The following is a 24,421-nucleotide window of genomic DNA, read 5'->3' as shown; positions in this document are numbered from 1 at the left end:
AACCTTACTGCACAATGTGGGGTAGAATCAATACTTCTTCACAGAGGCCACAGAGTGGAGTGGCTATCTGATGACCCTATTACTCAACACAGGTTGCATGTCAGCTTGCAGCTAGGCTTCCACATTTGTAAACACACCTTACTGCTTACTGATGAAAAACTGAAGAAGTGACAAATAGACCAAATTGTCAAATGAAGACTGTCTCAACAAATATCTCTCAGGGCACAGAGTTACAGGTGGGCAGACACGACACAACATGACATGCAATATCTGACTCACAATAGTCCCATTTAAATCTGATTAATGTGAAGGGTATGTGGAGAACATTCAAAAGCAATTCAATTTTATATTTTTGGGGTTTTTTTCCAGGCTATGTGCCCATGTTCTAGAAGAGTTTATTCCTAACGTTTCTGAAGATGCCAGCCACAGATGCTGGCAAAACATCAGGAATGAACTCTTCTGGAACATGGCCACATAGCCCAAAAAACCCACAAAAAAACTATGGATGCCAGCCATGAAAGCCTTCGACTTCACAATTCAACTTTAAGTTACAGCCACTGTGAATCCAAAAGGTCTCTGAATCCCACTGTATTCCCAGTGATGCCTTTCTAAACATGGTAGGGTCCAGAGACATCCCTGTAATCCCCTTTCCCAAACAGGCAAATGTTGATAAGGAAGACCCTGGAAACAACCACAAGAAGGCTTCTGCACAGTGCTGTGAGTGCATCTAGGAATGCTTGGTAATACAGTGTGTTCCCTGCAGTTCCTTGCTGAAATATTTAGTCACTCATCTCAAAACAAATTTCATGAGTCCTCTCTGCTGCCCTGCCCCTTCTTAGACTTATCAAGACAGAAAAGCAGAAAAGATTCTGGGAAAGCAGAAACAGATCCACTCACATTAGCCTCAGGCTCTTGAAAGGTCTGAAGTGGGTCTGTAGGTGGAACCTGAAACTTCCTATTTTGTGAATGTGCCCTAATAGAATTCAAGAAGGCAATCCTTTTGTTCCTCTCCATCTGGACAGCTTTATGGACATGCTCTCTCACACATGCTGAAAATGAAAAAGCATATCTAAACCTAGACTCTGGAAAGACCTGCCAGACAAGATCCATCAGATTACCACCTTGGAAACCTTTAAGAAGGCTATTAAGGTGGATCTCTTCCGACAGGCCTTTCCAGACTAGAACATCCTTGCTGACCTGCCTCCCTCCTCCTCCTCTTTCTCCCATTATCCCCCATCTTTATCTTTATTCTACCCAGACCCTGCTTGAAACTCTTATTTCATTTTAATCATCATTGTATATTAATGTTTTTAACTTCTTTTCTTGGTTTAATCTCCTTTTAGCATTTAATTATGTTTTTATGACTGGGGGGAGGGATGGGGATCTTTGAATTTTTAATGTATTCTCTTTTAACTGTATTTTGTTTTACTGTTGTAATCCGCTTGGATTCCTAGAGATAAAGCAGAATATTAATTAATTATAATAATAATAATAATAATAATAATAATAATAATAATAATGGGGAGAAACAAATTGGTGAAAGGAGTGGTTTGAAGCTGTCCCTTCCAAAGACAGATTGGGGCTGCGATGAACACATGCTGCAGCCCCAAACCACCTTTTCCTTGGCCAAAAAAGGAGCGGAAAAGGTCCACTCCTTTTTCAGTCACAGAAAGGGCAGCTTTTCCTGTCCTGCTGCAGCTGAAAGCCAGTTTTCAGATGGTGTGGCAGTATACAGCATGTAAATGCCATGCCACCACAGCATCTTGAAGCTGCCCACATCTGGGTGCCTGCCCAACTTCTGGGCAGTGTGGGAGTATGTGGCACATAAATGCCATGCTCCCAAGCCACTCAGATGGTGGCTTTCAGAGCTGGTATGTTCTAGCTGTATGTAATTTAATCCTAGCAATCTCACTTGAGGGATCCTGTTGTTACTGGCATTTATGAAATAACCTTTGTTTCATTTAAACTATTTATGAAATTATTCAATACAATATACCAGAGTGGGAAACTGCAGAAGGCTAGGAGGCCACATTGCCCACCCCAGGAGATCTTGGAAGCCCTTAACGCCCCTGTAGTCACCACCACAAAAGAGGGGGTTTGCCTCCAAATGCCCTCTAGGGCACATGGGGGCATTTTCATCATGTTTTTGGGCCTTCCTTGGCATTTTTAGGACGAGGCAATGTCTTTTTTTAACAGTAGGAAGTAAGTGGAAGTCACTTCCTGTTTCAAGAAAAGGCCTTTTCAGGACCTAAATTGGTCCAGGGAGCCCTAAAAGGTGTTGGGAAAGCCCTTCATGCTTGCTAGAGAGCTTTTGGAGCAAAAAACAAAATAAAAACAAAAGCATTATCATGGAGAGGAGGCAGGAGGCCTCTAAACATGGTAGAAATGCTCTCCACACACACCCCAAGGGACATTTTGGGTCATTCCTTATTCATGGGGGCTCCTAAGAGTTGCATGAAGCCCACGTAATATGCCAGGAAGTGGGGGAAATGGGAGAAACTTGCTCTACACAGGGGAGAATCGAGACTTATGCTGTTATTTAAAAAGTTAATAAATGTTCAATTTTGGGGAGATATTTTGAGTACAACCAGCTATATAATAGTCACTTCTATACATCTATAATGAGTTTGTGTTCACACATACTCTGTTCAGCTCGGCTGAAGCCAAGCCAATCTGATTGCATTACTCCCTGCTTAAAAAATGGTTATTTCTAAGATGTTACAAACTAAAAGCTTGGTTATCTTCACCCACAGCAAAATGTCTATAACTAGTTTACTCACATTACTGAGATTTGGAGTGTAATTGCTGGTTGTTTTTCAGCCTTTGGTTCCCGGAAACTCTCAGAGGCTAGATTAACCTTTACAAAAACAAGATTGCTTCTCACTTCCTACATTCTTGCTTTCCTTTTCTGCCTTGATGAGCAAATGCTGTTTGTTGAGTGAACAATTCAGTCAGTTTGGAAGTGCAGTAACACACAAAGCCTTGTGCCTTGCTATGAAAGATCTTGTTCTCGAAGGCATTCAAATTACTCTCTTGCATTAATTTTACCTCCTGGTAAAGCTAGAAAGAAAACAAATAAACATGACTATATTAAATGGCAATAACCTTACAAGCTTAATCAAGAAAAATATTTCTTTTCACTCTGAGGTAGTATCATCGGATTCCAGAAAGTTTGGTGGGCAGAATAATTTGAAATTTATATTTAGAAATGCTGTCAAGTCAGTGGTTTCACCACTCTTTCTTTTCCTGGCATATAAAAAAAAATGCACAATTCATAAAATAATGGTTGTGAATATTACTTTCCACATTGGGAATGGGATTGGGATTTAAAAAAACAAAAAACCTTTCAATTGACCCACATTAACTCTTGATCAATGCTTTTCTTTGTGGAGTAAATTTATGGACAGAATTACAGTGAGTCCATTGTGCACTGCAATGGGATAACACAATTGTGGTGTAGTGGTCTGAGTGATGACAACTAGGATGCAGGAGCCCAGAGTCCATATATTCACTCAGCCACAGAAATCCACTGGAAAACCTTGTGCAGGTCACACACTCTCAGAGGAATTTCAGTGGTAAATTTTGTCTGAATAAATCTTGACAATGAAACCCTAAGATGAGATTGTTTTAAGGCTTAGGGAGCCATGGTGGTTCAATGGTTAAATGCCGGTCCTGCAACCACAACACTGTAAGTTTGATCCTGCAGGGCTCCAAGGTTGACTCAGCCTTCCATCCTTTCACAGGTTGGTAAAATTGCTGGGGGCAATTGGCTGACACATTGTAAACCACTTAGGGAGTGCTAGTTCACTGATAAGCAGTATAGAAATGTACCTGCTGTTGCTAACATTATGTCTGTGGTAAAGTATGTATGACATCTGGGCAGCAGAGTATCAGTCTGTTTGCAGTGCTTCTTGGGTGTGACCCAGTAGTTACAGAACGGAGCCATAAACAGAAAATATGGATCCATGTCTGTCTTCTATTTTATATTTGCTTTGTATTGTCACTAGTGTGTGCATGCACATGTATGCTTGGGAAAGAGAATAAGAGAGAGAAAAATTGAGAGACATTTGTATGAACAAGTAAGAAACCTTTTTCTTTTTAAACAAAAATAACTATAATCCATAGTGAGACATGTTTTTTTATTTCCCTTGGAGAACAGCAGGGAGTCTGTCCTTTAGCTGTACTGACACTTTCTGACAAGTTCTAGACAAGGTCAGAAGCTCAATATAGCAGTAAACTTTACGTGATCAATCAACACCATCTGCATCAGTTGAACTCCTCTCTCCCTCCTTTTGCTAAAATAAATGTTTTCCTTCAGAATGCTGCATTTCTTTAATCCCACTCTCCCTGCAGACAAACACATTTACAAACAGTTTGAAATAAATACCAATCTTAGATATGAAAAGCGGGGTCTAAAATTGAGAGATAGTGACATCAGCCACAAAAGTGTCATGTTTTAAATGAAGATGAAGAAAAGTATGTATCTCAGAATTTTCATCTGTGTACGTTCAGCTGTGCCAGAACTGAAGTACATACTACAACCATGTTATTCTTTATCACAACAGCTAAATTGTTTTATGCCGAGAAAATTGAAAGTCAAACGTATTAAAATACAGGCTATCATCTCACAGTCACTGTTTTATGGAAAGTTCACGCCATCTATGCTTAAAAAATATATTTCATACTAAGAGTGGCTTACATTCAAATCACAAGAAAAACTAGACAGATATCCAAATTAGCCCCTGAACAGAACAATTAAAGCCATCTCATTTTGAAAATATCCTCACTGTCTTCAAAAGCAGATAAGGCAACAATGAGATTTAAAATGAAAACAAACTAAAAACTCACCTTTTGCATGGAAAGAATCCCTTCAGAAATATTTCACGCTAAATGTAAAATGGTGGTGGTGAAAGCAGGAGGCAAGGAAAGGTTTCCAGTTCTTAAAATACTGATCCTTTAAAGGAGGAAAATGGTATCAGCTTCTTACTGTTTTTTGAACCATTTCAGAATAGCTTAGGTAGGAGTTCAATTTAGCACCAGCAACTGATTTCCACATGACACCAACACAAAGATAATAATTTTTAAAAATTCTTTCAATCTCCAGACCTGTAACTTTTTATCTTCTTGTATTCTATGGAACAATTTCAAGTTCATGACATTTTAAAATTTACAGTGAAATCTAGTTTTAAAGCTTACCAAAGCAGCTTGTGTACACTGCTATCATTATTGTAACAACCATTTATTTCTTTAATAAAATGTGCCCCCCCCCAAACTATCATTCTTTTACTAGAGTTTAAGGATAAATTTTTCAGAAGCGAAGTCATGGGAACAATTCTACTCCACATATTTCTTTTCCTTTCCTTCAAATAAAAAAAATCTGCTTTTATGTAAAATTCATATATCAAAAACAGAGGCTGGTTTTCAGCATCACAGTTACAGGTTCATAACAAAGGATGCATCTACACTACAGAAATAATATTGTTTGACATCATTTTCATAGAATCATAGAATCGTAGAGTTGGAAGAGACCGCACAGGCCATCCAGTCCAACCCCCTGCCATGCAGGAAATCTCAATCAAAGCATACCTGACAGATGGCCATCCAGCCTCTGTTTAAAGACCTCCAAGGAGGGAGATTCCACCACACTCCGAGGGAGTGTGTTCCACTGTCAAACAGCCCTTACTGTCAGGAAGTTCTTCCTAATGTTGAGGTGGAATCTCTTTTCCTGTAGCTTGCATCCATTGTTCCAGGTCCTGTTCTCTGGAGCAGCAGAAAACAAGCTTGCTCCCTCCTCAATATGACATCCTTTCAAATATTTAAACAGGGCTATCATATCTCCTCTTAACCTTCTCTTCTCCAGGCTAAACATCCCCAGCTCCCTGAGTCATTCCTCATAGGGCAAGGTTTCCAGACCTTTCACCATTTTAGTCGCCCTCCTTTGGACACGCTCCAGTTTCGCAATGTCCTTTTTGAATTGTGGTGCCCAGAACTGGACACAATATTCCAGGTGGGGCCTGACCAGAGCAGAATACAGTGGCACTATTACTTCTCTTGATCTAGACACTATACTTTTATTGATGCAGCCTAGAATTGCATTGGCCTTTTTAGCTGCCACATTGCACTGTTGACTCATGTTCAACTTGTGGTCTACTTGGACTCCTAGATCCCTTTCACATGTAGTTTCATTCAGCCAGGTGTCACCCATCCTATATCTGTGCATTTCATTTTTCTGCCCTAAGTGCAGTACCTTACATTTCTCTGTGTTGAATTTCATTTTGTTAGCTTTGGCCCAGCTTTCTAGTCTATTCAGGTCATTTTGAATTTTGATCCTGTCCTCTGGAGTATTAGCTATTCCTCCTAATTTGGTGTCATCTGCAAATTTAATAAGTATGCTCCCAATTCTGTCATCCAAGTCACTGATAAAGAAGTTGAATAACACTGGGCCCAGGACAGAGCCCTGTGGGACCCCACTGGTCACTTCTCTCCAGGCTGAAAAAGAGCCATTGTTGAGCACCCTTTGGGTTCGGCCGGTCAACCAATTACAGATCCATTTAACAGTTACCAGTACTTTGTCTAGCCCACATTTTACAAGCTTGTTTGCAAGAATATCATGGGAAACCTTGTCAAAGGCCTTACTGAAATAAAGATACAGCATTCCCTTCATCTACCAAGCTGGTAATTTTATCAAAGAAAGAGATTAGGTTTGTCTGGCATGACTTGTTTCTCTGAAACCCATGTTGACTTTTTGTGATTATGGCATTGCCTTCTAGATGGTCACAGACTCTCTGTTTAATGATCTGCTCCAGAATCTTTCCTAGTACTGATGTCAGACTAACTGGACGATAATTGTTGGGATCCTCTTTTTTCCCCTTTTCGAAGATGGGGACAACGTTTGCCCTCCTCCAGTCGGCTGGGATCTCTCCTGTTCTCCAGGAGTTTTCAAAGATTATTGCCAATGGCTCTGATATTACATTTGCCAGTTCTTTTAATACCCTTGGATGTATTTCATCTGGTCCTGGAGACTTAAATTCATTTAGATTAACAAGGTATTCCTCTACTATCTCTTTACTTATTCTGTGCTGAAATTCCCCTATCCTGTCCTCTGCTCCATTATCCTCAGGTTGAGCACCCTTTGCCTTTTCTGAGAAGACTGAGGCAAACGTGTTGAGTAATTCTGCCTTTTCTCTGTCCCCTGTTAGCATTTTGCCATCTTCTCCACGCAGTGGCCCTACCATTTCCTTCTTCTTCCTTTTGCTGCGGACATATCCAAAAAATCCCTTTTTATTCTTTTTAACCTCTCCAGCAAGCCTGAGTTCATTCTGTGCTTTAGCTTTTCTGACTTTACCCCTACACATGCCTGCTATGTCTTTGAATTCCTTCTTTGTGATTTCCCCCTTTTTCCATTTCTTATACATGTTCCATTTCAAACTTAGCTCGGTTGAAAGTTCCTTAGTCATCCATCCTGGTTTCTTTTTCCTTCTCACTGGGACTGTTTGAGATTGTGCCTTCAGTATCTCTCTTTTGAGAAACTCCCATCCGTCTTGAACTCCCTTTCCTTTTAGTATTTCTGACCACGGGATCACCCTCAATACTTCTCTAAGTTTACTGAAATCCGCTCTCCTAAAGTCTAGAATGCGTATTTGACTATGTCTGGCTTCTCCTTTCCATTGTATAACAAACACCAGGAGAACATGGTCACTTCCACCTAATGATCCCACCAGATTTCCAGACTCTTCACCATTTTAGTTGCCCTCCTTTGGACACACTCCAGTTTCTCAATGTCCTTTTTGAATTGTGGTGCCCAGAACTGGACACAATATTCCAGGTGGGGCCTGACCAAAGCAGAATATAGTGGCACTATTACTTCCCTTGATCTAGACACTATACTTTTATTGATACAGTCTAAAATTGCATTGGCCTTTTTTAGCTGCCGCATCACACTGTTGACTCATGTTCAACTTGTGGTCTACTTGGACTCCCAGATCCCTTTCACATTTAGTTTTGTTCAGCCAGGTGTCCCCCGTCCTATATCTGTGCGGTTTATTTTTCCGCCCTAAGTGCAGTATCTTACATTTCTCCCTGTTGAAGTTCATTTTGTTAGCTTTGGCCCAGCTTTCTAGTCTATTCAGGTCATCTTGAATTTTGATCCTGTCCTTTGGAGTATTAGCTATTCCTCCTAATTTGGTGTCACCTGCAAATTTGATAAGTATGTCCCCAATTCTTTCATCCAAGTCATTGATAAAGATGTTGAATAGCACTGGGCCCAGGACAGAGCCCTGTGGGACCCCATTGGTCACTTCTCTCCAGGATGAAAAGGAGCCATTGTTGAGCACCCTTTGGGTTCGGCCGATCAACCAATTACAAATCCATTTAACAGTTACCTTGTCTAGCCCACATTTTACAAGCTTGTTTGCAAGAATGTCATGGGAAAACTTGTAAAAGGCCTTGCTGAAATCAAGATATACTATATCCACAGCATTCCCTTCATCTACCAAGCTGGTAATTTTATTAAAAAAAGAGATCAGATAAAATTACCAGCTACAATGGCTCTATCTAACAAAATCCTGGCATTTGTAGTTTTGTGAAGCATCAGCTCTCTTTGACAGAGACGGCTAAAGACCTTGTAAAACTACAAATGTCAGGATTACATAGGGTCAAACAACAGCACTTACAGTGGTGGAGGAAAAACAAAAAAGTTACCCACTAGCTAAGATCCAATACAATACTAGTAGATCAAAAAGTCCAGTCAGTATAACTACACCATCTTGTATTGAGGTTGGGAGGGGAACTTTAGATCAAAAAATTGTAGATTTTTTTTTTTGCAGATCCCAGATGGTTTGCTAATTGTATAGACCATTTCAGAATATTATAAAACTTTCACCATCACTATAAAATGCACCCTCCCTCTATATGATCCTCATCCTCCATTTCTCTTAACATCACAGTTGTCCTCCTTCATCTCCACTCCTTCTCCTCCTTTTCCTTCTTTGGAAGATGAAGGAAGGGGGAAAAGGGTGAAGGTTTTGCCACAGCCAGAGATGGCTCTCTACAAAGCCACTTGCTTCCTGCCTGTTTGTCTTCTTTAAGACTGGGCAGGACTGACTAGGAAAAATGTCCACAGATGTATTTTAGGTAGAGGTCCAATAATTCCATGAACTGACCAATCCTACTGTTAAATAGATTAAACTGTTGAAAACTGATCAAACAAAAAACAAAACAAAACAAAAAAACGAACAAACACATCTTGGATACTTCAGAGAACTCAGTGATAATTTTGAGAAGCTACTCCCAACAGCCCTGCATTTTGTTTCTTGCATCCGCAGTGAATCTTCACTATTCCAACTAAATTAGAATAGTGCTGAATCCCGAGCATGCTCAGCCAACCAAAAGAAATAGAGTGTGATGTCCTTAAGGCTCTGCACATATTGTAAACAACTCCTGAAGTTCATCTACAGTTCATCTACAGTTCATCTTTCTTTTCTGTATTATGATGCATTTAGGCATTGTTTCTGGCTAGACGTCTGCTGTCTTCTGGCTGGGCATAATTCTCCTTCGCAGTGGCACCTGCCTTCTTCCGCTCTGATTCCCAAGTGTTGGCAATGCATGTCATCAGACTTTTGTCATATGAAATCTATAATAGGAGCTCTAGTAACAAACATTTTCAGAGGAAAGAAATAGCTCTGTCCCTGAAACAGAGCTTCCATATCCCAGTTCAACTCCTCTGCCTAACAAAGTGGCCTGTGGCCTCACAAAGGATGAAGATATGCTGAATTACAAAAGGATTGTTGCAAATGGATGTTACATTTCCTGTACTTTGAGACTCTCCCAGATGCCACATGGCCAGAAGGAGGAGATGCCAGCCTGCTAGAGATACCCCTCCATACCATCCATACTCCATACCTAAGAACAAATCACAAAATTACAGTTTCCAGAATTCCATTGCACTGAGCCATTGCAAGTAAAGAGATGTCAAACTGGATGATTTTCAGTGTGGATGCAGCCTGAATTTACAAAAGCACAGTGGCATCCCACACCATGGTGTCACTCAATGTGGGAGGTGGGGCTTTGGGGGCAAAGCCAAAAGGGCATGCACCCAACACCCTGTCCTGCATGGCTTTATTTCCAAGTAAAGCTACATGGGGCAGGGAAGGGGGGAGCCTTTTGGGTGTCACCCGGTGTGGTCAGCACCCCCCCTGCATCCCCCTAGTGACGCCACTGCAAAAGCATATGCTACAACTTCTTTCGTTCAGTTAGTCTCAAATGTGCTACAACATCCCTTCGCATACTCCTCGCTGTGAATCTACTTAGGATCTTACTGCTGTTCTTCCCACAGATGCTTTGAGCTGAACATGAACTCTGCTTCTTCACAGTCCATTCTCAATGTAATATTTTAAACAGTTTTCAGTCTTGCAAGCAACTCAATTGTGCAAGCTGCCAGCTCATAGATTCTGATCATAGTAAATTTCCTAGTCTTGAAGACTGAGGATTATGAAGTGGGTCACACAATACTGTATTTCCTTCACCCCCAATTGTACAAGTCTTGTCTGGCATTAACCAATTAGAACTCACAAGTAAGAATGTTCTGTGAGGTACAAACTGTAGCAATATCTATTAATTTGGTGAAGCTATGTTTATTTTTGGCAAATTCATCCAGTCATTAGGAGGGTTCAGAGGGTGCTGAGAAGCAATGAGTTATGTATCCACTTATTTGAGTAATTAAAGACTATTTATAGCCCATTCTTCTTCCCTATGGAACTGAGAGCAATGTGTAATAAAATCATAACATAGGGCAACTCACATCAGTCAATCAATGGCTATGCTAATAGGCTGATGATAGTTGCAGTTCAGCACCAACTACCCATGTTTTTCCCACTCCTGCCATAAGGCATTGTAACAAGAGAAGTCATGGCAGCCCATATCCTACAATAACTCAAAATGCAGTTTGAAGAAAAAAAATTGTCATTGCCCTCCTACAGGCAAAGGTGATGGGACTTGAAAAGGGCTGTCTCACATGTTATATATCACCTTATAGATACCTGGAGGGACAGTGAGAAGGGTCTCTATAGAAGATAACACTTCTCAGACAGGATCATAGAAGAGCATAGCAGTCCTTTGTGCATTCTGTTCCTAAGGTGCCCAGGTTAAACCCTGCCCTTCTAATGATAAACAGATTAGCCCACTATAAATTATGAGCATTCTAGTACCCTTAAGGCTAAAAATGGCCACTATGAAGAATCTAATTTGCTCTCATGACTCATGTGGTCAACATGGCTCCATGGTAGACCATCACCCCACTCTCCTGACTGTCACTCTCGCATCTCCCTAATCTCACTAGGAACCGTATGACAACCAGCAGCTAAATGTCTAATTCTAGCTAGGACTCAAAAATAAAGAGAAGTTAGGCAGTGGTCCAGATGTGAACAAAAAGAGAGGTGGAAAGCATAAAGAAAGGAGCATAAAGAGAGGTGCAGATGATAGTGATAAGGTTAGGCAGAGTGTGCCAGCACAGTTTCTTTAAAACATTCATGGAAATCCTACATCATTGTTTATTTAACATAACCCTACATATATTTAACTAAGAAGCAAAGGCATTAAGAAACCCAGTTAGTGAATTGTGAAGATGCATACTGGGATACCAACAAGAGGGCCTGATGCACATCAGTGCACAGTGTGTACCAGGACTTTTGCTGACTCTGCTACATAATAACATGACAATAGTCCTTATGAAAACAAAACTCCCATCCAGGTTTCTAGCCATTGTTTCCATTCCTTTCAACAAAATCCCAGGCAGTCTCCCACTCAGGTACTGACTAAGCCCAGACCTATTTGGGGAGCAAACAAGACATGATGGGAGCAGTCATGTTTAATCCTTGCAACAAAAGGTATGCCCAGGTGGGCTGGGCTGCAGAGAAACAGGTAAGCAGGTCAGGTGAATAGAGGTGGACAGCTGGATTGTTGTCAGTTGTCATATAATTTTTGCCTTAGAAGTAATATTCTCCTATGGCCACCCTGATCCCAAACAAACAAACAAGACCACCCGTTTCACATCTAATTTGGCCCTTGGTTTCAAAGACAGAATTAAAGCAGATTTCAACTCCTTGTTTGTGTTCTGCCAAACATACAGTTCAATTAGCATCAGCCCAGGGCTTTGGCACAGCACATGGTCCAGTGCAACCACGGTGACTGTCTCTCTCTAACCTCTCACTGCCCAACGTTCTGTACAACAGAGATGGTATGTGATCCCTGACTACTGTAAAATTATAGCACTTGAACATGACACTTCATACGAGATTAGTGCAAAATTTACCCTTTCAGACTTAATCATATCTACATTACAGGGGATGGGGAGACAGAGAGAATTACCATGTTATTGTCAGAACAGTTCCATCAGTAACTTAAAAATTTTATGGGTTTGAGTAAGTGCCTCTTAAACTGACTTTTTCCTCAGGGCAATGATGGAAAAAAACTGGAAGGAAAAATCAATCTAGTGCTAAAGTTTTACATGACAAGTTCTAGCTGAAAGGGATTCATTTTTTTAAAATTATTTTTAACTGCCATAATGCAAATCCCTAAAAACACAGACTGGGGAAGGAGTGGGGGAGAAACAATGCCATGCTATGCTGCTGACTGAAAAAAGAAGAGTGAGACAGATTAAGGACTCTAGTTCTCATTGATCTGTCTGATAGCAAAACAACCAGTCATACCCTAATAGAATACAGCAACTGTCTATACTGCAAAACAAAACAATACAACACACACACAGATTGACCAAGAACCAGAGCTTAGAAAAATTACTTTAATGCATGTTGTGGATCCGACAGTCTCTTGTGAATTGGGTTTTCTGCAGTACCTTGACCTGTTGCTAAAAAAGGACAAATCTTTTTTTCCCTCCTCAATACAATTGCAGAACTGGGAACAGTAAGAGGTGCAGCTTCTCATGTGGTTGGGGAGAGGGGACCCAAATCTATCATTATTCTAGCCAGTATTTGTGCATTCTTCTCATGTGTTCAACATATAGATGAAAGAGGAGAAAGCAATCAGGCCTGGTGGCCCTATTCTTGGTATCGCCTCCGTAACACCCCCATCTACCACCTTCTAAGTGTTGGAGAACCTATTTGTAGAGGTAAGTGTGCAAATGGATACATCCTCACCCCTCCATGCTGAACTCTCTGTAAACATTGCTCTGGACCTCATGGTTAATCACAGGACAGGAAACCCCCAAAGTGAGCTTCCCCTAGCAACAAAATTACTGAAGTCTGAACTATCGTAGTTGTTCTACATTGCATCCTTGAGATTATTTTAACTTGGGGTGAAATCCTATATCAGACTATTGAAAGTCCATTTGCATGCAGAGCTAAAGGTGAGGTGTGGACAGAAATCAATCTTCCAGCCCATTCTACTGAGAGAAATACTTCTATTGGCAGGAAGATTTAAGTGGATATCACCCGTAGCCTCCTACAGAATGTCTCCTTTAAGAAGACAGATAACTGGGTAATTGCAAAATGAATAAAATAAATAAATAAATCCAGAAGACACTAAATATGTGTATGCAAGATGGCAGCACAATTAAATGTTGCAATGCAATCCTGAAAGCATATATAAGAAGTATCTGACACTGAATTCAGCAGATCATGGTTCTGAGATTGATAAATTTTAGCCATGTTATAAAAATCACAAGCTTCCTATCATTCCCTTCACTTATGGCCTCAAGAAAATGTCACATTCATTTCAGTTTTCCCTTTCTGTCTCTGTGGTACTTTCCATCACAGACATTAGCATGGATTAATTATTCTCTCTCTCTCTCTTCTCCAGTGTTGCCAGTCACCCTCAAAGGAAATTCCCTGATTGGCTTCCCAGAATGCCCCCAAATTTCCTGGAATGGGGGCAGGACTTCTGCATCAGGGGCATAAGGCACTATGGGAAGGCTAAAGGGGGCAGGACTTCTAGGATGGGAGGTATGTTGGGAGGGTTTTATGGGGGGGGTTGGCCGGGTTTTGGGGGCGGGAAGGTTAAATTTCCCTGAAGGCTGAATTTCCCAGAATCTTCCTAGAAATTTAGCAATCCTGCTAAATTTAGCAATTTAGCAATTTCAAAAACTTTGAAATTCCTAATTTCTGGGCAAAATCATGGAAATTGGCACCCACTGCTGTTCTCTCTCTCTCTCTCTCTCTCTCTCATCCACACACACACATACATCTCTGGATATCTTGACTGTAATAACCCCTTTTTAGTTAGCATATTCAGAAATGTGCTTGTAAAAATATAATATAACTGACATATGTAAGCATGTACTTATTCTGTTCCTGTGTACCTTCAAGTATTTTCCAACTTATGGCTCCCCTAAAATGAACCTACCACACATTTTTCTTGGCAATATTTGTTCAAAGAGGGCTTGCTTTTGCCTTCCTCTGAGGCTGAAAGAGTGTGACTTGCCCAAGGTCACTCAGTGGGTTTCCATGGCCAAGCAGGAATTTGAACCCTGGTCTCCAAAGTCCAACACTCAAAGCATTACACCACACTGGTTCCTACAGAATAATCTGCAGACTGGAATAAACCCAAGAAGAATACATGGAGTCACTATCCCAAATCACATAGGGAAGATGTTCAAACTTGCATTCAGTATATAGTACCATGTTATTTAATATATTGTTGTATATGTAGTATATTTTCTCTTTAAAATATGTTTAAACAAACTAGTCTCTACACAGAACAGATCTATCCATTTTGTCTGACTAATAATGTACACTCTGTATAACATGACACTCTGCAGCTTCCCCCCCCCCCCAATAAATGTTAAATAAAAGTACAAGTTGAGTCTTTCTTATTCAGAATTTTGAAATCCAGAATACAGTGGACCCTTATCTTACACGAGGAGCCGTTCTGGAATCCCCCCCCCCCCCCGGCGCACATAAGCTGAAAAATGCATATGCTTGTGCCCATTCAATATAATGGGGCTTGTGCAGAGTGCACATGCCATAGGTGCATGCACCATTCATTCCTTTGTCACGCGGCTTCAGCATAAGCTGAAAGCCACATATGGCGCGGGCACACTGTAACCCCCAAATCCAAAATTGTTCACATGGGTGAACGTGCTTTCTGATGGCTCAATGTACACAAACTCTGCTTCATGCACAAACGTATTTAAAATATTGTGTACAAAATTATCTTCAGGCTATGTGTACAAGCTATATATGGAACATAAATGAATTTCATGTCCACAAGGGTGACTCAACCTGTATCATATAAAGCATTCTTACAACAAAGATTCTGTTGTTAGAATGCACATTCACACCAACCAAAAAAAAAAAAAAAGTCAAACCAATAAATATCCCTTTTAAATGATAGGAACACAATAATAATAATGCTTTCTTGCTTCTGTACTTTGCTTTGCAAAAGAATCAATAGTTACAGAAGGCCCATAGATTGAGCCTACAGAGTAAAGTGCAAATGGGCTGTGCTGGCCCCTACCCTTCCTTTCTGTGTGTGGCCGTAGCAAACACACTCACATAATCACCCCCTCCTTCCTCTGGAGGGCTCTGAATACAATGGCCTGTGTTTAGCAAGTGGCCTTGAAGAGCCTAGCTCAGGCTCTCTTTTGCAGTAGCTAGCTATTTCTACATTCCAGGCTCCAAGCAGATGTAATGCCAAGAAGAAAATACAGGACCATTGAGTGAACAGTGAACGCAACCAATCACTTGTTGTTTAGAAAACAGCCCTCTACGAAGGGCATAAAAGGGGGGGTGACAAGAAGCCATTGGTGCTGCAGCCTTGGTGACACCTATGTTGGTGTGCTGCTGCCCTGCGCAGACAATAAAGCGTTTTTTATTCTAGCCAGTTCGGTCTCCTTGACTCTGCTTGTCCTCTGGCAGGCCATGGGCCTTCGGGTTCATGGGTTTGGGGTCACCCGTTACATAAAAGCTTATATCAGTTTCTCTCTATGACACAATGTAATAAAGAGTAGACTGGGCAGAATCACATGTCCCCCAACATTCCATTTTTCATGTTCAATCACAAAACAGTGTCCCAAAGAGAGGTATTTATAACAAATAAACTAAACAACTCACTTGGGCAAATGCTACACCAAGCTGGAATTTGACAGATCTGCATTGCAGTTATGCCTACAAATCTCAAAAATACAAACATAACCTGTCAACATAATGCCTTCTGCCTCTGAATCTCATCCCAAGTAAATCCTTGCAAGTGTTCTGTAGATACAAGGAAGCTACGTATCTCCATATGAAAACACAATAATCTGAATCACATTTGATTATTTTGCACAAAATCGAAACTTGAACAGTGAATGCACTGCTTTCACTAAGACTAGCCATATTGTTGTGGATCTATTACTTCAGTGGGATATCAGAACATAGGTACACAACTCCGTATGTGGCCCACAGATTCTGTTGTGAGGCTAATGGGCTGCCACCACATAAAAGTTATTAGCTTGGTGTTTGAGAACATACAGAATTAACAGAGACAACATTTTCTTAGTCTATTTCTGCAGATTATCTATCTGATTTTTGATTGGATAGATGATGTTGATGTTTTTAATTGTTGCTTGCTTATTTTAACCAATTCTATTTTATATTATTACTTATTGTTTTATACGTATTTTTAGATTGTACGCCATTGGCAGGTTTTATTTTTATTGATTTGATCATTTGTATGTACAGCGCTGTGTACATTTACAGCGCTTTAGAATAATAATAATAATAATAATAATAATAATAATAATAAAATAGCTGTTTAAGCAGGTTTTTTCCATGATACTATCCTGAGGATGCAAGTTTCTTTTTGAACTATCTGTCATATACAACTCTTTAAGATCATTGGTCAAACGTAAAGGCACTTTAGTTTTTCTAACAGACAAATCAAGATTTTTGGAGCCCTGAAAAAAAAGGATGTATTTCCCTCACAGAAATTTCAGTATTTTTTTTCCAGGTGGAATGACCCCATGGGTTTCTGGAAATTTTAAATCCCTGCTCAGTATGGGATCATCATATATAGAAAGGAGTACAAAATATAGAGCAAAAGGTTTAAATATAAATAGAAGAAACAGAGGCTGGATGGCCATCTGTTGGGAATGCTTTGACTGAGAGTTCCTGCATGACGGGGGTTGGACTGGATGGCTCTTGTGGTCTCTTCCAACTCTATGATTCTATTGAATAATTCCTTAACCTGATAAGTAGTGAATACTCCCTACAGCAGGTAGGATAGAGATAAACAGAAGATACTTCCTAGAGTAGGTAGTGACCTCTCCAAGTCTAAAACCTAGCTTGTTTGGTGTTCCGATAGAATTAGATGCTTGCAACACCGCTATGGACTAGGCAAGAACAAATTGTAACCCAGCAAGCTGAACACAGCCAAATTTCCGTATATTGCAGCAGGTAAGCAGACTCATTCAAGTCTCTTGGGTTTTGTTGTTGTCTAGACCTGCAGTGTCAGGTAAGCTATCAAATACCCAGTAAGTCACAACAAATAATTGATAGGCTGTGGTTCATGGGTCACAAACTGTGTTGTAGTCTTTTGTAAATAATTGCAAGATTTAAAAGCCAATGTCCATGTCCGCTGTGAAACACATTCTCTAGACTGATCCACTCTCTAGGGGTAATTCCAGAGTTTTTAGCAGTATTATACCAATCAAAAGGCATTGTGTTGCTATCCATTCTCTCCTTCCTTAATGGATTCTGCTAGTAAGCAATGAAAATACATAGAAGATGTGAAAATGAAAGCATTTTGTGGACCTCCGGTGAAGTTCTTTGAATATAGTAGAGTGATTGTATAATAAAATGCATCTTCTGAAAGTACTCTAAATGCCACTTAGTCGGTTTTGTTTTCCCTTGATTCAAATCCAACAAAGTACAGCTGCAGTAAAATTTGGGGGCAGGATGAAGTATGCCTTTTGGCAGAGGTGAGGTACAGCCAAGTTCTTTAAGGAATGCAAGAGAGTATCTGATAAATGAGGGGCTGGCGCAAAAGGTGAAGTCTTGCATACTTTCTCCATCTCATCATAGCCTTGGTCAAGAAAGGCAAGAACTGTATCATTATTTATACCATTCTGACATTTGTCCCTGATATTTCGTACCACATTTCTGACATTTCATACTCTGGTATTTTCAAGCCCTGAACTAAAGCTTCAGTACCTTAAAAAATGTTAAGCCATTCAATTTGCCAGAGGACTCAGGTTGGACTCAAGAATATATATTCAACTCCCCAAAGGATAAAACAATGCAGAATTCATATTAAATTCACAGTCCCTGCACAACTGAACAATGCAACTCATACCCTGTCTTAGACAGATATATGTGGCTGGATGGATGGATGGATAGATAGATAGATAGATAGATAGATAGATAGATAGATAGATAGATAGATAGATAGACAGACAGACAGGATACACAGACATCATGGAGATATATTTGTACGACAGTGTGTTTTAGTTATCACTTTATCACTTTGACACAAGCAAAAAGCAGCTATAGCACATTTGCAGACTCATTATTTCAAGATTACTCAAAAAGAAGTTAATATAAAAGAAAAAGATGTTCTTTTTGCATGTTTACCTACCATATCTGAAGAGAACAATTCTGATTGAGTTGTGGAGATTTTCTGGTTTTACTTCTATCTTGCTTTGGCCAAGGATTCAAACAAGTAGTCTTCAGTGTTTTTATAGCAGTGATTTCTACAGAAACTATAGCTCTTGCACTTCTTATCTTGGGAGGGTGGACAAAATAAGGCAAACTGAAAATAATGCTACAATGAATGGTAAAATGATGAAAAAGGTCTACAGTACAAAGAACAATGTGAAAAGGAAGACAAGTTTAAATATTGTAGTGTAAGGAAGGGAAGAAAATAACACAAGGATGAGAATAAGTAAAATGATAGGTTGGAACATCTGGGAATGTAAATGCAAAGAGAAGATAACACTGTATTAATGAAATATCAAACAGCATTTTGTGGGGAAGGGAATATGGGGCCATGGCTTGTACAATCTGATCAGCTTAATCAAATCAGGCTCTCAAAAGAAAAAAAAATAAAATTACTATTCTTTAAGTTCACTCTAAAGCTAAGAATATTTATTTCAGTCTAAAACAACTTAAACATTTTAAGACATTCATGCTTTGCAAGGTTTCATCAGCTGACGGAATTAATTTTACCCTTTGTTTTCATTCACTTAATTTGCAGCAGCTAAAAGAATTATATTCTCAGTACATTTTCAGTATCCACTATCTGGAATTTCAAAATGTGAAATATTTCAAAATATTTCAAAATCCAAAATTATTATTCATGACTAGCTGAGACAGTGGCCCAGAACAATGCGCTGTGCTGTCGCTGATACTAGGATTAGGGACCATGCACCAACCACACGGTCCCTAACCCTAGCATGGCACCATGGCAGAGTAATGGCGGCGTCCTGTCCATACAGGCGCTGCCATTTTGACATAAAAACGCTTAGCATCCGCACACTGACGCATGTCGCTTACATCGCGAGTGCACCACTGGAGCACTCATGACATCATTCTGGTGCTAGCCGAGTCAAGTGTTTTCGACATAGTCAGAGGTGCTTGAGCTGTGTGCTTTTGGATGTATCTGTTGGGAAGAATGCTGAGACTCTGGAGGGACGGTGTGCAGTTTGGGGGCTGCACCATCCCTCTGGAGTTAAAACGGGCAAATGCAGACTGCCGTTTTGCGGAGGTCTGTACTGCCCCGGTGACACCTTTGCTTTCTGATGGTTCAGTGTTCATAAACTTTGTTTCATCCACAAAATTATTTAAAAAGTAAACTTACCTTCAGGCTATTTGTATATATAAGCCATATAAGAATTTCATATCTAGTCTTGGGTCCCATATCCAAGCTAGCTCATTATGTATATGCAAATATTCAAAAATCCAAAAAATAAAAAATCCAAAATAGTATTTCATATAGAGGGACTCAACCTGAAGGGAGACTCAACCTGAATTTATTTTACTGTGAAAGGAAATGAATACATTGCTTCAATGAATATGTTAGGAGGAAGCTAATTCAGACCTCTGCCAGCTGGAAACCTGTTGATTTGGTAGTTCATTAGGCCTGAACATACAACCTCCAACAATGATGTATATGAAATAATGTGTGACCTGAGATGTCTGTGCATAAATCTGTGGTTCTCTGAATACCACATCCTTGGTTTTTCCAACATTTTTGAAGGAAGCATACATGGATTTCCCTCATATTACAATTACTATGCAAATGCACTTCAGCCCATTGCCTTCTTGCACATAAGGATATAAATCCAATTGCTAGTCCCAACTACCAATGAATCAATGGGATTTATACAAGCACTGACTTGCCATTTAGTACTTCAGTCAGTGGGCTTATTGTAACTGGAATTAGCAATAAAATTTATGTGAAGGCTTTGGCAAGAATGTGAACCAGCCCTAATCTTAAAATGTGAATGCATATCACTTTGGCATACCCAAAGTAAAAACTTTCTACAGTATGCAATTAACTATCCCTACATCCTAAAAAACTCATAAGCATCACAGAAGATGACATGTATGATGCTGCATGGAGACACAGAACTCCATTTTGAAAGCTAGTACAAATGTACAGAGAGGTTACCACAGCTTTCCCTGCCCCCAAACCCTCCAGATCCCCAGCTAAATAGTGATATTTTGCTTCTGTAGTCCTAGTCCTAGGTTTCCTAGGATCCTGAGATACAAGAGTGAAGGTCCATATCCCCTCCCCCACCAAATACAGTGCGCCCTTCTTTTACACGGGTGATCCATTCCAGACTCCCCTGCGTAAAAGAAATAGCATGTATACTTGAGTCCCATTACATGTAATGGGGCTTGTGCTAGTGGCGACGCAGCAACGCAGCAGCGCAAATGCGCCACAGGCGCATGCATCATTGTTCCTTCCGGTGCTGCTTCTTCTGCCACTGCTTTCAGCGTATGCTGAAAGCAGCGTATAATCGTGGGCACACTGTACTGTCTTTGCTTCCATTCTTCACTAATTATTCTTCACTAGCCAGAGCCCCACTACAGAAATGCAGCCCTTGCAAGATGCTCAACCATGCCCTACCCCCTGAGCCCTGTTGTAGCCCTAAGAACCAAATGTTGGGATTAGTTGCTAATGACAATCTGGGAAATCCTGCACTGAACCACAGAAATGTAATTGATTTCACCTTCATACTGTATAAGAATTGGAAGAAAATGTATTTCACATCTCTACGCCACATCTTGAGAGGAAATATTTTACCTGGATGGTTTATCAAGTAAAAATCTACCTGACTCACTGACGAAGATTCATCTGTACTTCGCTCATCCGAGGATTTTGGAACTTCTAGTCTGTCAATAAAGGCCTGAAGCTCTTTCCTAAATGCCTTCATCTGGGCATTTATCCGATAAAGAAGTTCATGTTCCCGTATCCTACTGCCATCATCTTCATCATCCATAAGTTCAAACATGTCCCCATTTGCCACATAAATTCTTGCCTCTGTTATTATGGTGCTTGTGTCTGAAATCAGACGGTCTATCATTTTGCCTAGACGTTCTGCTTCACACCGGATGTCCTTCATTTGCTGTCTGTCTGTGATGCTTTTCTGCCACTCTGCTGATGCTGGATACAAGGATCTTGTGGGAGTCAAGCAATGAATGTTACGGACCTCCTCAGAGTCACTTTCTCCTCCAACCGGCCCTTCCCTTTTGCGATGTGGAGGATGAGAATCATCATCACTTTCTTTTTTTCCTGCATCACTTTCAGCATCACTGTCTCTGGGGCTGCCCCGGATCCCCAGATGAGAGGCCAGATCATAGCGCTGCATGTTGGACATCAAGACTTTATTCTCATACTGGAGTTGCATAACTTTACCACTGAGTTCATTGATCTGCATGCGGGCAGCTTTGAGTTCTTCTTGCAGAGCTTCACTCTTGGCATTGTCATGGTGCCTTGAACTGTCATGAGACCCAGTCTTGTATTTGTATTTGTTTAGCTCTGTGGTGATGCGCTTGTTTTGTTCTTCTACATCAGCTAAGTTTCTCCTCAACAGTTCAGTTTCATCCTCAACTAGCTGTAGATGCTGTCGTAATTCTGAGAGTGATTCACTCTGCTCCCCCAAGAGGGGGTTGGCTGCCCCTGAGAAATCATCTCCTCTCAAGTCATCAAGTTCTGCTTTCAAACCTCTGTTCTCTACTTCCAGCTCCACTATTTTCCTTCCTAAAATATTGGCTTCTTCCTCTACCAACCTCAGACGAAGTTTAAGCTCTGATTCTCTTGTGGTGGGTGGGCCTCCTGCTTCCCCTTTTGGTAAAGGACTATCTAGATCACCATAAAATGATCTATATTTTTGCAGGTCATGTTCAAACCTATCCTTTTCTTTATCAATTTTGGCCAATTTTTTTCTCATCAGCGTAGCTTCCTCTTTGACAAACTGCAACTGGCATTTCAGATCTTCATTGTCCTCCTTATAAAAAAGAAAGAATATCCAACAATTACTTTCTATGTTAGGGCATCACTTGGCAATTCAACAAAACAAATGACAAAGGATAACATAATACGATTGTTTCTATTAATTTTACTGGAGGCAAAATCCCATTTAATCCAGTCATCTGTACAGTGCTGTTAAACTGAAATCAGCCACTAACTCTGCAGGAAATTCAGGATTAGACTGCCTATAAATATTTATGTCCCAAGCCATAATACCCCAAAGCCAACACAAAAGAATTTAGTCATCTTCAGAAAAGTTAAAACAATGCACTTGCATGCACATTTCTTCATCAATTGCCATTTCACACATAACATGGAAGAAAACTTGAGTTTGACACCAACTATACAATCAAGAGAAAGATGCAACTTATTACAATTCTTCATATAAATATCTCCATGATTAATATACAGTACTTGCTTTGTTGTATTCACACAGTATGTTTTAAGTGGAGAGATTCACCTTTACAAATATAATTTGCCAAGGAAATATTAAGAATATCTGCAATTCAAACCAAGAGGTTGTGATTAAAGGTATCATCAAAAGAAATGCCACAAAAAGCCTTTTTTCCCCTTCATTTCATTGTCCTAAGGATAGTCTTGTTCCCATAATCTATCTATCTTTTTCCTTTCTTTTTTTCCTTTTTTTTCTTTCACTCCCTAGCCAGGAATGGCTACCGAAAAAATGAAAAGGAGCCCAGTAGCACATTTGAGACTATTTGTCAAGAAACTGCTAGCAAAAGCTTTCAGAGACTATACAACACTTCATCAAATACAGGTTTATTGGACTATACTATTTCAACTCACCTCAGTGGGTATTTGTGGTGACTTCTTTTCAGATTTCTGCAAGTCTTTGCTTCCTCTTCTTTTCATGGACTGCTGTAAAGGAAAAATTGTACACAGTAGATATTTTTCTGCCAATTGTATATGCAATGCAAATCTGTTACTTAAAAGAAAATTAAACTTTCCTAGCTGTCTATGCACAATATTTATTGCTCTGCAATAATTCACTGTTAGAACACTTGTTGTTGCTGTGCGCTTTGAAGTCATTTCCTACATATGGCAACTCTAAGGTGAAACTATCATGGGGTTTTCTAGGCATGAGAGTGTGTGACTCACTCAAGGTCACCAGCAGGTTTCCCTGGCTGAGCAGAGTATCAAACCTTGATCTCCAGAGTCCTAGTCCCATGCTCAAACCACTACCACCAAGTAATACAATTCATGTAGAATAACATTATCATAACATTATTGTTTGCTTATACACCGTATTCAGGGTCACTTTGCATAGTTCACAATCGGACAAAAATCCTGCCAAACACCTAGAGCTTGATCATCTATAAATTGTAACTGCATTTGGGATTTTACATGTAAAGAGTCTAAAAAAAATGACTGAATATTTATTTAAAAGGCTTATGTCTTTTAGGTTAAGCTTTCCCAAAACATTGTACAATATAACTTAAAACCTAAAACAGAAATAACAATAAGATATAAACAATAATTAAATTAATAATAATAATAATAATAATAATAATAATAATAATGGCCAGATCTAAGAGTTGTCACTCTTGCTCTTTTCACATCATTTATCATGACAAATGGGGTATCAAAGTAGTACAGAAATCAAAGGAAACATTCAAACATTTACTTTTCTTTGTGCAAAACTGCTGTTTGCAATCGGCTACCAGAATTCCGGAGCCTTGAGAAGTGAATATGGAACAAAGATATTTTTAAAGGCTCCGAAATGCTTTGAATTAAATCTTCTCTCATAGCACCTTCACACACATGATTTTGAATGCATGGGGGACCAAGGAACTGAATATCATTGCTTTCTTCCTGAATTAGCCTACTCATCTATAAATATGTTTTTGACACTTCCATCAGATTCTTGAATTCTCCATTTGTAAAGTCATGATGAATATAAACTGTACATTATAAAAGACCTACCCTCTCACACCTA

General features: G+C 39.9%; 1 protein-coding gene across 6 annotated transcripts in view; it reads right to left on the bottom strand.

Annotated features, from left to right (window-relative positions):
- Nucleotides 1-24,421, bottom strand: part of LOC121916550 (protein SOGA3-like) — a 49,220-nt gene that overhangs the window by 6,803 nt on the left and 17,996 nt on the right. For 2 of the 6 annotated variants that reach the window (XM_042441798.1, XM_042441833.1), the window contains exons 4-6: nt 23,272-23,343; nt 21,269-22,444; nt 18,568-18,713 (exon numbers count right to left, since the gene is read on the bottom strand). In XM_042441798.1, coding sequence (XP_042297732.1) covers nt 18,568-18,713; nt 21,269-22,444; nt 23,272-23,343 — 1,394 coding nt within the window. Of the gene's footprint in view, nt 1-2,780; nt 3,061-4,848; nt 4,955-18,567; nt 18,896-21,268; nt 22,445-23,271; nt 23,344-24,421 lie in introns of those variants that run through there. The other 4 variants (XR_006100885.1, XR_006100886.1, XM_042441811.1 and 1 more) reach the window with 4 other exon arrangements.

The sequence above is a fragment of the Sceloporus undulatus genome, chromosome 1, assembly GCF_019175285.1.
Source record: "Sceloporus undulatus isolate JIND9_A2432 ecotype Alabama chromosome 1, SceUnd_v1.1, whole genome shotgun sequence".
In the NCBI taxonomy this organism is placed as follows: domain Eukaryota; kingdom Metazoa; phylum Chordata; class Lepidosauria; order Squamata; family Phrynosomatidae; genus Sceloporus; species Sceloporus undulatus.
This window is presented reverse-complemented; position numbering and strand designations above follow the sequence as displayed.